At 40.1% G+C, this 17,400-nt stretch overlaps 1 protein-coding gene across 2 annotated transcripts in view; it reads right to left on the bottom strand.

Annotated features, from left to right (window-relative positions):
- The window catches only part of spg21 (SPG21 abhydrolase domain containing, maspardin), a 61,013-nt gene that overhangs the window by 15,492 nt on the left and 28,121 nt on the right, over positions 1-17,400 (bottom strand). For both annotated transcript variants that reach the window (XM_086070739.1, XM_086070740.1), the window contains exons 3-8: positions 7,373-7,534; positions 7,013-7,093; positions 2,787-2,932; positions 803-911; positions 630-737; positions 396-536 (exon numbers count right to left, since the gene is read on the bottom strand). In XM_086070739.1, coding sequence (XP_085926865.1) covers positions 396-536; positions 630-737; positions 803-911; positions 2,787-2,932; positions 7,013-7,093; positions 7,373-7,534 — 747 coding nt within the window. The remainder of the gene's footprint in view (positions 1-395; positions 537-629; positions 738-802; positions 912-2,786; positions 2,933-7,012; positions 7,094-7,372; positions 7,535-17,400) is intronic.

Here is a 17,400-nt window from a genome sequence, read left to right as displayed (position 1 = left end):
GCTGTATTTTGAGTTACTTCGAGGGAACAATAAAGTTTAATTTCTTCAGTGTTGTCTCATGAAAATATATAATTAACTACCTGCAGAACTGTGAGGGGTGTACTCACTTTTGTGAGAGACTTAACTCTTTTACTGCCAAATGTTATCCCAAAAACAACCCCGACAGTGCCAGCCAATTTCAAGCATTTTAACTCATATTTCAAGGCAAACAGAATATTGTGTGCTATGACTACATAAACATAATGGGTACATGGAAGACCGCGTTCCATTCTTTCATAATGGGGGTCTTGTCATGTTAAAATGACACCCACATTGAAGTCTGGTTTCCAAATAACAAGCAATCACAACACATTTACAAACAACTTTGTGCAAGGCTTCATTTCATGCTGCCATACCTGTATGTAGAGGTTTACATCAGCACTTCGGCAAAGGTAAGGGAAGTTTCCACCAGTTTTCAGATGAGCTCGTTTGGCATTTGGAAACAATTTATACATCTCTTCCTTGGCTTCTAAAGACAGTGCACTCTGATCAAAAACCTAAATAGTGTATAAAAAAAAAACACAAAATGGCTAATTAGAGCTACTGTATGAATTCATGTATCGCATTCATACTCATGCATTCCCACTTACATCTATTATAGTCACAGCAACATCCTTTATTTTGTGTGGCTCCACATAAGAATTCTGGCAGTTCAGTGTTAGCCTGGACGCTATCTCTCTCTGGTTTAGGCTCTCAAGCTACAGCACATAAAATACACATTACTTATTTTCACTGAGGAACAGATGAGCACACATTGCCTTACCCTATCAACCATGAAGTCAATTGCACCAGCCATTTCTGGGTCGACAGGTCCTTTAGCAAAATTCCCGAGAACAATCTTCTTCAACATGAAAGCTGGCATCAACCAAAAACTAAACAAAGATAATAAAATTAGTTTGTTTTAAAGGCATACTCACACCAGGCTAGTCCATCCGTGCCAGCTGAGATTCCCCTTCCCTGTCCAATATTAACGCTGCTATTTAAAAAGTGAGTTTTTTGCCATTGTGATGCACCGCCACTTAATTATATGTTGCATTGTGTTTTTTTTCCTCTAATGCGCAAGGTGGCTATCAGGTGGTATCATTGCTGTGCAGTGATTCTATTGTGCTGCTGCTGTTGTCTTGTGCTGCATTGTATGCTGCCCCTAGCCGTTAACACACACTATATACACTGTATAGTAGTGAGTGGTGCAACAGATCATCATTGATCCGTGGATGGTTCGGAACACGCCCACGGTTTGGATAAAAAACAAACAAAGTGCGCATTCACAGTCGATACCATTCTGACATGTTAACGAAGCTGAAACATACTCAACGTAACACGCTTAACCTAACTTCAAAATAAAGTTGACCAAATAGAGCAAATACATTGACGGCAAAGCAAGTAGCCTTAGTACACTTTTACTTTTAAGTTCGCCCACGTTGTAGCGTGATGGCTAGCTTGACTTCCCTTTTAGACGTTTCTTTGATTGGGATTGTAGTTGTGACCAACATCAACCCAACGCTATCCCGAACTCATGTTTAATCGCTAATTTAGGATCCTAAGAAACCACTAATTAATTACGCCGTCATTGTACGATACGGCAGAAGTCTCAGACGTAAGTGGCTAGCGGCTAGCTGTTAACATGACCAACGAGTGAATCATGTGTCCTCCTCAAGTGTGAGTTGCTTGCTATTATTGTATTTTTCTCTCTCCTCCAAACTGGCCTTTATTTAAGCCCGCACAAGCTTTATAATAACACTGAGGCTGAAGGCTTGAAAGGGGTTTGAAAATGCTGGCTGTGGGAAGAAACGGAGCAAAGCAAGCGGCAGCCGGCTGGTAAGTAAGTTTGACAGCTGGTATGGTTAACTTTATTTATTTTTCAATATTCTGGACCAAGGCTACTTTGTAATTCACTCTCCACGTTTAAAGGGAGGAAATGGGCCTTAAATTGCACGTTATGGTCTTTTCATTATTTAAAAGAAAAAGATAAATATAACTTTGTTTTCATTTATTTTATAAAAACACTTTTGACCATTAAAAAAGAAAAACATTCAACTCAAAATCTCAAACTTAGCTGTTTAGATTATAGGAACAAAACTTTAAGCCATTAATACCTTGTTATTTTACACATGAACCATGTAAAAAGAAGGTTGTTTCTGCCTCATATTGCACTTGAAAGTTGTTCCTAAATCCTAAACGGCTATACTGTACTAGATATTTTGAATATATATATTTTTATTTAATGGAAAAAAACGCTTTAAAAAATAAATGAATGCAAAGTACTATTTCTCTTTTTTTTTTCTGATCTGAAAAACAATCCGATCAGTGACTCAAATCCGTGATCTGATCCAAACCGTGACTTTTGTGATCCGTTGCACCACTAATCTAGTCATTCAGCTAAGACAAAATAGCTAAAATTTTAAGTCAATTTTTTTCCCACTGTTTATTGTTAGCTTCAACATTTACCATATTTGAGATGTTTGCAAATACCCAGTGGCTGCTGATGTCACTTTTCAATAGCTAGCACATACTATCAAGGATGGCGCTACACCGGGGCTATGTATGTTCAATAAGCAAATCAAAAATGGTGCCAGCCATGGCTCGCCTCTTCAAACCATCCCTGAGCATAGGAAGTGTACTGATCTTGAGCACACACTAGCCATACTTTAAATGTCACCTGAGCGCAAACATTGCACAGATTGCCGAGTGTGAGTATGCTCTTAATCATGTTACGGCATCAAACAGCACAAATATTGAGGGAAAACCTGTTCACTGTCCATGTCTGGTTAAAGATGGAGGTATCACTGAATGAATTACACAGTATCAAAGAGTGCACCCTGGGGGACTTGCATGTGAATTCCGCAAACTTTTGGGCCAGGAAGCCACCCAAGGAAGCACCGAACAGATGAACCTTGAACACATCAGATAGGATTATCATTAGAAAGCCTTAAAAACAGGTGCACACAAGGAAGAAAAGAAAAAAATTACATTAACACAGTGATCTGTCCCCAGTAGGCAGATATTTACTTTTACTCAGACCTCATGGTTATAAAATGTTATTATTTCTAACTATACACATTTGATTATATAAGTGTGCAGTCTCCCTTTAACTCATTTGCTCCCCAAAACGTATAAATATAATCTATTTTAAATCTTTTAAGTGTCCCAAAGACATATTTATACGTTCTTTTAAATGTTATTTTTTTTTTAATGCTAGAGCATACAGAAGGCTTTGATGCAGCCTCTCAACTGCAAAGAACGGTTGAAGAAATGGTTGTTATTCCACAAATGGCCAGCAAGTGACAGCATAGCAAAATAGATCAACCAGGGCAATGTTGAAAAAAGCTTATTTACTCATAATTATAAATAATTTGTGAATAATGATGAAACTTAGCGTTATTCTAATGCTAAATGCTGCAAAACAGAAACAGATGGAAATATACATTTTTTTCCTGATAAAAGAAGAGACGAGATCTTTCTTTTGGTAGGTTTCATGTTTTTATAGCAATAGAACAAAATATTGTGTGGGCTTTGCAAAATCAGTTAAAATCCAGTATAACAGCTGAGAGTGAAGGGGATTGTTTCAGTGAAAATGGCTGGGAGTGAATGAGTTAAGATACATTGTGTGTTAAAATTACTTAAATGTTAAATTGTTCCATGTGATACCAGGGGGTAGCAGCTAAGCAAAGAGTGAATCCCGCAACAGGGACCGAAAAGTGTACAACTCAATTTTTTTAATATTTCACCCTAAAAGAGAAGTCGAAAATTTGGAGGGAACAGCCCATTAATCCATTTACAATATAAATTGCAAACTGAACCCATTAAGATCAGTGGCAGCGCTAGGTGGTAGCCAGGTGTGATCAGGAGTTGGGTTAAGCAGGCCTAAGTTATAATGCCAGGGGCGAGTTTTTGTATCAGTCCAGCCCAGCACTGGTTTGACTGCCTTATGCCATGTCAGACAGATTTTATTGCTATTATTAATTAAGACTGTATGTACTGTACATTTTTGCCTAACTTTATTGGTCTTTAACAAAGTAAAATACTTGTTTTTCATCAGCCAGTTTCATTATTTCAGGAACACATTATGCCTTCATCAAAATGTACATGAAGCATTTGAATCTAGATGAATATGTATAAGTAAAGTAAAGTACCACTGATTGTCACACCCACCTAAGTGGGGTGAAATTTGCTCTCCGCATTTGACCCATCCCCTGAGGGAGCGGTGAGCAGCAGCAGGAGACACACTTGGGAATCATTTTGGTGCTCTAACCCCCCAATTCCAACCCTTAATGCTGGGTATCAAGCAGGGAGGCAAATGTTTTTTATAGTCTTTGGTATGACCCGGCCGGGGACTGAACCCACGACCTCCCAGCCTCAGGGCAGACACTCTACCACTCGGCCACTAAGCTTGTATTTACTCCAGAATTGGAGTTAGATTAATCTAGACAAAAAAAAAGAAGAGAACAAATTATGTCCAGCACTAATTATTTTCAAGGCAATGTTATATATTTTATGTTTCAATTGAGTAAAAAAAAAAAAAAAAAGACTGCCTAAGAATTCAATGTTCAAATTAAAGAAACAAAATAGAATGATTTTTATTCAATAATAGGTTGTCTTAGATTCTACTTTGAGTGAGGTGTACATATAACACAAACGTTTTGGGGTAGACAAGCCAAAAAATGGTTGGGAACCACTGTCCTAAGATGACCAGACATCCAGATCTACCTGGGCACATCCACTATTTAGACTTAAAAATAGTAGCAATTTAAAAACATTTTATTACACCAATCTGCATTTTTTTTTAATGGAACTTCACACAGAGCCTATGGTACCGTGATTCAGCTGTTTCAGTGCGTTAAAAGCAATACATATATACATTCAGTGTGCATGACCATGATTTTGTCAGCACTTGCCAGCAGTGTTTGCCCAACCAATGGTCTATCTCTGGAACTTTTCTTGAACAAAATTTGACAAATTTTTAGGGATGTCCCGATCACACTTTTTTTTCACCTCTTTGGAGATCGGCCGATTCCGAGTTTTGATCCGATACCTTGGCATACAGTATATATACATGCTTGAAACAAGCACAAACAACATACAAATTATGTTATTTTGGGTCAGTTTGAGGCTGGGTGAACTCTGGATGACCTAAAAAATTATTGCTAACAAAAGGCTGCGTTTGAAGGGCAAGCAAGCCAGACTAGACTGCCGGTACGGACAGGATTGGTGACCCCGCCATGGACGTCCAACTCCCCAGATTCGTGCTAGGCTATGCTAGGCGCCGTGGTCCCTTCGTAGGGGAACCAACGCTAATGCAGAGTGCCGGCGGGCAATGCAGCTGGATCCGCAGGGAGGAAACGAAGCACGTCAACAGCCGGATTCGCGGGAAGACCCAAAGCATGTCCAGAGTCGCCAGCGCCTGATTGCAGCGGGGCTGCCCGTCAGTGAAATGCAGCGGGGAGGCATGCAACGCATCTATATCCTTTCCGCTAGGGGTGCAGCAATTAACCGGTTTTACGATTAACTGCGGTTTTTAAACATCAGGATTAAATAACCGCAGCTGTTCAACAAAAGCAGTTATTTACGCTCACTTGTGCAAAATGAGCTATACGGCATAGTTCATAGCTCTTCTGTTTCCACACGGCCCATTTAGCGGCACACAACAACATAGGGTTTAGCTTTGAATGCCGCCTGGGGAGAGTTGCATACCCGACGGCTGTGAGTAGAGTTCCGAGGCCTGGACCAGGTTGAGTGGATGTGGGGAAAGGGGAGGCCGAAACGAGGCGGCGTGAACAACTGGCACACCTTATCCCGGGGCTCCGGTCCGTAGCTGGGCGGGGAGCTCCCGCGAGCCCTCCATCCACGGCCGCCCGCTAGAAAGGCCATAGGATGAGACTTTTGAAGCCGTGAGGCTGCCATCGTGGGAGTCCCAAGAAACGTATCTTGGCATACGCATTATGGCTGCAAAATGCCAACATGTGTAGCGGTAAACTGCATAAATCGTCAGTTTAAAGGCTGTGGACGAACATTTCACCTGTAAGTATGGTTGAAATGGAAATAAATTGAAAGATGAAAGAAAAAGATGACTTTTTTTTCAGATGAAAAAAAAGAGGCTACAAACCGTCTATTTGTTATACATTGTGCCCAGGCCCTATTTCAAGAGCCTGTTTAATCTGCTGTATTTGTTTTAAGAGGCAGGAACTTGTTTTTATTGTTGTTAAAAATAAAAACATTCAAAGAATGCTTATGTGATTTTTTTTTATGTCTACAAGAATAACCGTAAAAACAGTAAAACTGCGTTTTTTCTCAGACAATAATCGTACACAAAAATCTGAAACCGTTGCACCCCTAATTTCCGCCACACAAAATGCTCAGTTTGCACACAGTGCAAGTCACACCACCTCCGCTTCCCACATTAAAGATGCTAATAACTTATTATCATCTACTTCCAAAGCCCGCTCAACGGCATTTAGCCAATAGTGTCACTGTAGCAAAGTGACGCCATGCCGCACGTTTAGCTGTGTGGAACAATGCGGTCTCACTCTGTGCCACTGGATAACTCCAGATATAATAAAAAGTTATGAAAATAACCTCATATTTATCTTATTTATCTGATCGGGAGGCAACGGCCGATTCCAGTCGAGTCAGCAAACACGTGATCAAGCCCAGTTTCCGATCATGTGATCGGATCGGGACATCCATACTAATTTCATGATGACTCGCTGACAAACATTTTTGGAATAAGACAATTTATAACAATTTACCTGGTTGTTTAATTTCAGGAATGATAGGTGGGCAAGGACCCTAGAGATGCAAACTATTTGCATAAAACCAGTAAAAAGTAGATTTCCATAATATGCTTATTTTAACAAACAGAGAAAATTACTACCTTCTCAAACATGTAACTGTAAATGTTCATGATAATACACACATTGTTGAGTTGAGGTGAAATACTTAACAGGCAACAAAGAAAAGGAAAAAAAAAGCATACTTTATCTAACTGCAGGTGATCGAGAAGCTTCCTAAATCCATCACAGAACTCCATAAGATCCCAGTACACTGGATACTGCAGCTGTGAGAAACAATACGATTAGTATCGTCAGAAATAACCAAACAGAACAAAGGCAATCTGAACCAGGGCAATCAAAGGCACAATGCTACAATTATTATTTATATGACTGAGAAAAAAACATCCATCATTCCAGGAATCATTCTACTTAAGTAGAGTACTAGTTGTGTACCCACTGATGAGTTAAAGGGAAAAAACTGAACTTGGAATATATGTGCCTAAAGTATGGGGTGAGGACTGTGCTTTAACAGGTCTATTCCGCACACATTTCTGTAAACTCACAGCTATAACTCTGTAGCCCCAGCCTGTCAAGGCCAACATCTGTTGGAAGAATATTTCTGCGGTTCCACTGACAGGTGGAAGAAACATGATGGGACACCTGATGCTCTTCGGGCCTGCATCATACAAGGACCACACTTTGCTGTCATCATCATCAACAATAATCTATAAAAGGAAAAATAGGAAACAGAATGAAAATGATGAAAACATTAAAGATGCTTCTTTTCAGTGGTTCTTAACTGTTGTCAACCTGAGAAGCGATTTTTAAAAGGTCTCGTTCAACTTTTCCACATACTAAAATAGTTCTCAAATGTGTAGTAAAAGAGATAGATGTCTGTGACATGCATTTGTCAAAATTAACTTTTGATCTAATATTTTTGCTGTCCATAAAACTTTCGAAGGGGCTCTGATTTCGGTTCCGCTAGCCATGTGCTAATGTGAATGGAAACGACTCGGCCATGGCGAGCATATGCAGTGTGGTAAAACCGTACCAATTTGAGCCAGACTGACATGTATTTTACACATTTGAGAACTATTTTAATATGTGGAAAAGTGGCATAACGTTTTACTGTAAGAAAAAGGAGCATAGCGTCGCGGCCTTCCGGAGTGAGCTGCGGCCGGCACAAGTGCAGTTGATTCTGACCAAGCTTCAACAAACGAGACTGTGGAACAGCAAGTAACAACTCGACTCAGAGATTTGGGATTAATTGTGGATCCAGCGCACATTCAGATGTGCTTTTCGCGTCCAACTGGGGGGACATGACCACCGACAGTTCTGATTAGGTTTGTTGACAGGAAGAAAAAGATTGCTCTTTTGAGAGATTGCTAGAAGCTTAAAGGTAGACATGTCGACATCAATGAAAATCTTACAAAACAAAATGCTGACATTGCCAAAAGGGTGCGACAATTGAGAAAGAATGAACTTATCGAGAACACATGGACAAACGACTGTCGGATCTTCATTCAAACAAAAGAAAACTCATATTCTCAGAAGAAAATACGGATCCTGAAAAGAGTGGAAGAATTGGCGGAGTTTGAGAGACAATAACTGCAATCAGTAACTCACATAATTAAATTGTGAATTATGTCTTACCCAAATTAAATTATTGTAACATATTACTAATTAACCCAAAACTGGAGCTGTTATGATTTGAATAATGCAAGTATAGCATATGATTACTTGCTGACACTGCCAATGTTAACTCTTGTTTATACACCTGCATTGATAACATGTATTCATGTTCCTGTAAGAATGTAAACATTGTCTGGCTCTATTTGTGTTTGGACATTTGATGTAACAGGCTGTCGTGATAAGGATGTATTGTGGCTGCAATGTAAATATTTACAATGGGTTGGTAAACATGGGTCCGGGATGGAGTCGGCGGGGCCTCCTCAGCTAGTGGGTGGCCTTGGTGGGCGCTAAGGAGTGTCAAGATCTAAGCATCATCTGGATGCTGGCAACAGTAGTGGGCCGGTGGCTGAGCAATGGGCAGAATGCAAGTCGATCTACTCTTCTGGAAGCCACAACGTGTGACCGATCTACTCTTCTGGAAGCCACAACGTGTGAAAAATCATCCAAGGTCAGCGAAGACGTTACTGGTGAACGAGCATGCGCTCGTCTGGTTGGGTGGGCCTGTTGGTGGCGTCCGGGAACTGATTTACCAATTCCAAATGATTGGTGCGAGCTGCATCTTATACACGGACATTACCCAAGATGAACTGAGCAAGGAGTGTGCAGACTTAAGTCTGGGATTGATAACAATATGAATCAATGACCTTCATAATCAATGTATAGAACTGATGCGTATAGTAAGAATCGATGGTGACGGGTTACTAATAAGCCATGGCTTCTACCCGTCAGCCCTTCTTTCGGATGTCAATGTTGCAAATTATATGATGTGATGCATGTAACCTGTAATAATGTGTCCGAAAGGAAAAAAATTATAAAACAAAAACATGCACACCGTCTCGTCAAGAACACTTAGTGGCCGGTTAGCATCACAAAGTCACATCAACTACAGTCATTTCCGGACTATAAGCCGCTACTTTTTTCACTTGCAATCGACCCTGCAGCTAATACAAAGGTGCGGCTTATCCATCAGATCACAATGGGGCGCACTACAAAGGAAGCTCAAGAGCATCAGGCAGAGCAAAACAAACCAAGTGAGCCCAAATACAGTAGGAGAGACAGAACGAGAGAGAGAGACAATTTGCGCCTTCATTATGGAAAATAAAGTAGCGGGAACCCGGTGCGGTAACATTAAAACACCTGCGGCTTATAGTTGAGTGCGGTTTATATGTCTAACAAACTCGAGTATTCCCCAAATTTGGCTAGCGCGGCTTATAGTCAGGTGCGCCTTATAGTCCAGAAATTACTGTAGGTGGCGAGTTGCCAGTCACGGCACGACAAAATAATCACCGCGGATTGTATCTTGGCAAAACAATGTGATACCGTTTCAGTATTATCCAGCCTCCTCATCCTACCTGCACAAACTCTTACCCTGAAATGTGCAATAGCTTCCTTCAGTTTTACATTGATAAGATTGCAAAGCTAGAGCTCTCACCTAGTGCTGGACGATATGATGATATTTATCGCGAAGTAAAACCTAACATCCCTCCATTATCTGAACCGCTTGTAATCAATGAAAATTAATAGAATATGAGGTGGGTAAATGGAAATAACGAATACTACTACTTTGAAAAACTTAAATAAAATAACAAACGTGTTTGATTTTTTAAAGCCCACTTCAAAACATGCTGGGTACTCCTTTCGGCTCATTGAAATAGTGACAGCTGTGTGAAGCAGCTTGCGGGTCTAAATGTGCCGTTTTAGCATCATTAAAACACAGATTTTTATGTTTTTCTGAAAATTGAAGGGGGGAGAAAGCCCCCAAAAGCTTCGCTAGATGCTTATATTACCTACAAACTAAGTACTAGGTACTAAGTTGAGGCGAGATTGGTTCTACCACATACGTCGCAGCATGGCAACGAGCTTTGTTAGCTTTGGCTGGCTAATACTGCACATAAACACATTGCGCTTTCGCTCATAAGTTAGTAATGACAGCCTCAGCCTCATCCAAGAAGCACTTCTTCAGTTACAAATATTGAAGTTCTCGCTAAGAGATTATGAGGCGTGAGTAACGAGGAATAGACGTAGAAGCCTTGCTATGCTAACCACTTTGCTAACCGGCTAACGTTCTAGTGACTGACATTAATTTAAGTGCATGGGTGATTGATTACACTTATTACAAATTTCTCGCTGGTACCGCGTTAAAGCGGAGCATGTCAAACTTTGAATAGCATAACAACTGGTCTTTTAATGAGTCTCTGGGGAGGAAAAGTAAAGTATAGTAATGCTACACACTTAGCTAAACAGGAAGTGATGTGATTGTTACGGCGTTCCGTATACATCAACCGGGAGGAGGAAGATTGCTTGATAAGCGATTCAAAAAATGGAAAAATTGAAGTGAATACCTTTGACTAAATATTAGTTTTTACACTGCAGCTCTGAGTTTTGATATTGACTTGAAATCTGCACAATAAATGTTTTCAAAACGACATTACAGTCGATCTCATAATTTTTTATTTTCAAACAATTTCTGTCTGAAATTTTTTTTTATCCCCTATTTAGATTCATAAATACATTTGTAAAAAATATGCCAGTGGTTACTGTGCCTCTTTTGTGAACATTTGATAATTTTATATAGCAGCCCTACTGGATGCATTTCTCTTTTGATACAGATCTGTTTAATGTCACTTCAAAATAAAACAGTCATAGTGTGTTGTATATTTTTTTAATAGAAAAACTGAAAATGTATCGTCGTATATCGTTATCGTGATATAACATAGCCTATATCGTGATAGATTTTTTTCCATATCGCCCAGCACTACCAACATCACCTCTAACCCCTCTGTTCAGGTCCCTTGCTAGGTGGTGCTAAATTCATTTAAAGCCATTTCCTTTGAGCCCTTTAGAAGATGTAATTTGCTAGATTAAACCATGCTGACAAATTTTAGGCCCATTTCTAAACTGCCTTTCATCTAAATTTTGGGAGAAAAAGTGGTACACATGATCCGTGTACTTTTTGGCCATTCGTTTTTCCTTCTGAAGCAAGGAAACGGGAAACAGGGAACAAACCGATTTCCATTTTTTGTCTTGAGACAAATAACGAGAAACGTTTGTTTAAAAAAAAAAAAAAAAAAAAACGGGAAACGAGCCCTTATCTGATATTCTATTATGTGTTAAGTTAACACAAATCGGGAAATAAAATACAGCTGTAAATCGTTTTCCGCGAGCTCATTTCTCCTTGACCCGGAAGCCGTTCATCTTTTGCTGCGACATCTACTGCTGCTGCAGCGGTGGCTTGCTGCCCCCTATTGTCTATTTCGAGACCTCTGTTGGCGCCTAATCTTCGGGACTTCGAAACACACTTCCACACAATATTTATTATTGTCGGTGAGTAGATGGAGTCATACATTTTGTTTCGTGGTGGGAAACGTTTTACTCTGCAAGAAGATGATATGACCGTGGAAAAGATCTGCAGGATTTTTCAGGTGGGTTAACATGTTTATTTACTAATGTTTGTGGGGAGTAAATACTGAATGAACTTTAGCTAGTTTATTAGCTAGCGTAGGGCTCATATTGTTTATTATGTTCGGTTTGACGCTTTATTTTACCCACATATGAATCAAACACCATTCCTTTCATTTTTTTTCAAATTTAATTTCTCCTCAGATTTATTTCTGGTAAACAGAAATGACATTAGGAAAAAGGAGTTGTACTGTGCTATGACAACTCTAAATCACTAAATAGTTAAATGTACAATACATTTCAAATGCAATTTATGTTCCTTTCCATCCAATTATACAGGTCAGTGCTTGCAGTGTTTATGTTACAGATGACACAAACGCTGCCATTTTCCCAGTGGCTTCTGGGAATTTTCCTACAATGAATCTCACCAACCGTGGGCATTATGAGGTGCATGGAGATCAGGGGCCAAGCATGACTCCAACGACCCCCTGGGAACAGAGCACCTGTCCCCTTCTCATTATCATCGCCTTCAGTGTCTTCTGTAAATTCTGGAAGACCATTGGTAGGAGCCCCAAGACCAATAGGTTTTTTCAGACCATTACAAAGGTAAAGGTTGTTAACTTGATTATGCAATTGACGTTTGCAACTGAACTAGGCTAGCGACAGCGTGCAACCGTATGCCGTATAAATATATATGACAGTCTGCAACCATTGAATAGCAACATATAAGTGTTTGTTACTTAATTTCTATTTGGAATTCTTTTATTATGGATTTTCTAATATAATTTAATTTAAGGGACTACTTGGACCCTAGGACAAATCCAGTGTTGGTCTGTCTGTTTCTAGGTCAATTCATGTTGCAGAGGTTGTTCATTGAAAACTGACAGAGGCAGAGGCAACTGTTGAGGGCATCACTGCAAAATTGAGGGAGGCTTTGGAGAGTAAGGAGGGTATTACCCTGACTGATAGGTAATAGTCAGGGTAATGAAATCCTTGATTCAGAGGCCACAAAAAGTAAGTTGTTATATAAGGCATGACAGGTTCTCATTCTATTGAGCTTTTAAATGTAAAAAATAAGTTTAATATTTCTTTATGACTTTTCAGGCACCCAGTACTGTAAGCAGAATTCAAGGAAGGTCTTTGCCTTCCCTGAAAGTGATTTTCAGGAATTCCAGAATGGGTGACGGGCCAAAATTAGGTAATATATTATTTGATTTAGGTAGTGCAATACATGGTGTACTTTCAATATGCACAAACAGAAATGTAGATTTATTCCTTTTTTTTAATTTTGCTTCTTTTTTTTTGTACCCACAAGTTGAAGGGCCGACAACAGTCATCTGCGGGACATCACTGAAAAATACATGAACTTAAGAATGCTGCTGAGAGCCTCCATGGCATCTCAGACAGCATCACTCAGCTGTATGAGATGGTCAAGAGAAAAATGACAGAGGCCAGTACAGCCAGTAAAGGAAGCTTTCACCTGCCTGGTTTGCAAAGGTATGTAAGATATTACCATGTAACATGGGTACTTGTCAAATGCAAAATTAAACTTCCAGCTAACTTACACTATATAATGTTCATTGGACTGTTTATATGTTGTTTTAATAAATCAGGATTTTGTTTTCTTTTCTTTTTTTAAACCTTGCAGATATTATGGATGAGCCTACATTCAGTGCTGTGGCTCACTGATGGGGTGTGGAGCGTGTGTGAGGCAGTGGCTCCTAAATGCAGACCACTGCCTTAAGTGCAGAACCTCCGACTTTGACACCAACATCCACTCTGTAAAGGGAATGGATGCTGCCTTGGCATTCATTAAATCAATTTAGTAATGTGTAAAAACACATTAGGTTGACTGTTGTAACCATTTTGGGTTATGCCCTGTTGCTATTGTTAAGTCTGGGCCTCTTAATAGAGTCTCCTATAGGTTTTGCTCGAGTTGTGATGATTGTGCAAAGGCAGTGCATTATTAAAATCTAATTCTGACACACGCACTTTTTTTGTTGTTGCTAGAAGTTGTTTAAAATGTGTTGTTTTGTTTCCATGGACAAACCTTGTCTTGTATTGACAAAAAAAGTTAAGAAAAATAAGCACGTTTTTGAAGTAATTTTATTTGGATAACAATTTCTCATATACAAATTAATATTTCATTAAAATAGCATGTTGCAGATTTCCCCGCTTTGTTTTTTCATTTACTGCATAAACGGACGAGGCATTGTAAAGCATCCTTAAAGGGCTCAGGGTTGTCATTGGTGATGCAATCAAATAGAGCGGTGATGTCTCCAAAAGCCTCTGAAAATTGTCTTTCAATCTGTTGTCTGCGCTCATTAGTCATAAAAGGGTCTATTCCAAAACCTGAGACCCTAGTCAGGGAAGAATCTTTCTCTGCATCATACCAATCTGCTGCTGTAGCGGCACAAGGCAGCAGCAGGTTCTCAGCAATCTTGACTGGACAACCACCCGTGGCCAAAACATTGGGAATCCCTCTTCCTGCAATATTTTAAACAATTGGCACAAAAGACAAGTGTTGTATATTAGCAGTACATCATAGTCATGTTAGTGTACTATTGACAATTGTTTATATTTTTAACTTCAAATTGTGTTTAAACATCGATAAACCAATACAACAAGCATATAAATGCAATTACCTGGCACTCTGTGAGCATTCCAGGATTCAACACACCGGCTGATTCCAACACTGGCAACCTGGCATGCCAGAGCTGAGACACAGAACTTGACAACCCCATCCTGGAAATTGAGGACCTCATGATCTTGCAGATGTGTCAGTCAGGCCTTTATTTTGTAGTTAACTCTGTTATTTACCTAAAAAGTTATTTATACATGACAAGTACATTTTGCTGGTGCTCAATTTGATTACAATTAACATTTAGTTAAATTAAAACAGTTCATGGTAAATAAAAATGTATTCAGGCTGTTTTCAACATACGAACCTCTACCCAAATCCTCTCAATGCGATGGTTCTGAAAGGGTAAAAAACAGTTGCATCTTCTGATGAATAAGCCGCACCTTTGTATTAGCCGCAGGGTCGAATGCAAGTGAAAAAAGTAGCGTCTTATAGTCCTGAAATTACTGTACTTTTTTCCTTTTATAGCCCATAATAAATGTGCATAATTAATAAGTAATCTAGCACTGATAGATGTCTCGCAGTTTAAGATTTGGCATGTACCAAAAGGTTAGCAAACAAATCCTAGCTAACGTTAGTAACTTGTAGGGCTAGTAATTCTGTGGCTTACTTTATATGACTCGAGAGAGCCAACTTTCCCTTTGCGAAAAGCTGAATTTCCTTTTTGCATACTTTGCAGCAGGCTACATGTGGATTTAGTCCATATTTTATCCAAAGTTTGTATTTTTCATTTTCCCACCAATGTTCATTCGAACAAAACCCTCCCGGCATGATGGACCGATGCACCACTGTCCTTGTTGAATTGTGGTCAGGTGTAATTGACGTGACCTACTTCTGGGAGTGTGAGCGGGGTTACACCGGTGATCATTTAATAAATGGCTGCTTCAAAGAGTGAGTTGCATGCAGGCCGAACGCAAAATATGCTGTCGTGTTTTTTCCTCCGTCTACCGGCATTTCCAAGTCTTATGGCATGGCTACGCCAACAGGTTTTGGGCCCAGTAGTAGGTACGGGAAATAATTTGGAAGCCGATGGAACCGTTTATGTTTTGACAGAGATAAAAAGAATTATGAACCATGGGAGACAAAGTTCCTGACACATTTGCGTGGTGCTAGACCTCAAGACCACTATTTTGAGTGACGCTCCCGACGCAGACTCGGATGATGCTGAAGAAGGCACCAGTAAAAATGAGGAGGCGTACACAGTTCTAATTCAGTTGTTGGATGGTAAAGGAAGGCAGGTAAAGAAAAGCCGCACATAATTAGTTTGTACACAGAGCAGACATTCTTTCAAAAAGGCGTGAACGAAAGTGTCGCGGACTATGTTATCTGTGCAAAGACTGCTATCACAGCGTTGCGTAACGCAGGAGAGACATTGAGTGACCGCAATGGTTATAAAGGGCCTGCCTGACACATTTAAACCATTTTCTGTTTACGTTACACAGAGTGATGAAAAGTTAACTTTCGCCGAACCAAAATTGAGAAGCTATGAAAGCACGGAGACATTTGGTGAGAGGACAGTGTGATGAAGGTGAAAGGAAGAGACAATTGGGCGCGTCGGCCAGAGCGCAGAGAGCAAAGGTGCAGCCTCTGCAAGAACGCCACGCACAAGGACGCACAATGTGGGCGGAGGAAGCAGGATTTAGCGAAGCAAGCGGTGGACAAGGAGGACCACACGTTTGCATTCAAGGTGCACGATCCCGTGCGGTGAAAGGCCTCAGTGTCGACTCGGGAGCGACGAAGCACATCGTCCCCGACATCGAGAATTTCGAGGACTTTGATCCAAGCTTCAAGCCCCCAGAGCCATGTTCTTGAGTTGGCTGACGGTGTGTGGACCAGCGGGATTGCGCTGAAGAAAGGCACCGCCAAAGTGCGCCTAAGGAACAGCGAAGGCCGCGATGTTGACGTGAACCTGAAGGAGATGCTCTACGTTCCGTCATTCTCCCAGGACGTCTTTTCAGCCAGTCATCTTCATGGAGGGACGGAACCCACTCATCCACAAAAATGGTATGACTTTTGAAATAAACACAAAAGACAGACTTTATTATTTGAGTACCATTCAAAATGATATAGATGAGTGCAATGTGTGTTATGTCCAAACATGGCATGAAATATTGGGTCATTGTAATTGTGATGACGTGTTTAAGCTGGAAAGGTTAACAGAAGGCATGAAAATTAAAGGGAAAAGTCAGAAATGTGAAGTGTGCATCAAAGCTAAATTTGCACAGAGTAGAAATACAGACCCAGATGAAAAAGCTAAAAGTATATTAGAACTTGTTCATGCAGACCTGGCTGGACCTATAGAACCAGCAGCAAAAGATGGATTCAGATTTGCTCTGACATTTACAGATGATTATTCAGGAGCTATATTCACTTATTTTCTAAAAACTAAGAGTGACACAGTCAAAGCTACAGAAAGATTTATAGCAGATGTTGCCTCTTACGGGAAAATTAAATGCATAAGATCAGATAATGGAACGGAATTTACATCTTCTGTGTTTCAGTCACTGCTCAGTCAAAACGCTATCAAACATGAAACCTCAGCTCCTTACTCACCCCATCAGAATGGGACTGCAGAAAAACCATGGGGGACTCTGTTTGAATGGCACGATGTATGTTAATTGAGAGCGAACTACTAAAAGAGTTGTGGACATATGCAGTACAAGCTGCTGCTATAATCAGAAATCGATGCTTAAATAGACGTCTTCAACAAACCCCATATTTTGTGTTGACTGAGAAGAAACCTGACATGTCCAGAATGAGAGCATTTGGTACAGAATATTTTGCCTACAAATATGACAAGAAAAAGTTAGACACACACTGTGAGAAGGGAATATTTGTTGGCTACAATAAAAACAGTCC

This window comes from Leptonotus elevatus, chromosome 3 (genome assembly GCF_054856555.1).
Source record: "Leptonotus elevatus isolate MCC_2025b chromosome 3, RoL_Lele_1.0, whole genome shotgun sequence".
In the NCBI taxonomy this organism is placed as follows: Eukaryota; Metazoa; Chordata; class Actinopteri; order Syngnathiformes; family Syngnathidae; genus Leptonotus; species Leptonotus elevatus.
This window is presented reverse-complemented; position numbering and strand designations above follow the sequence as displayed.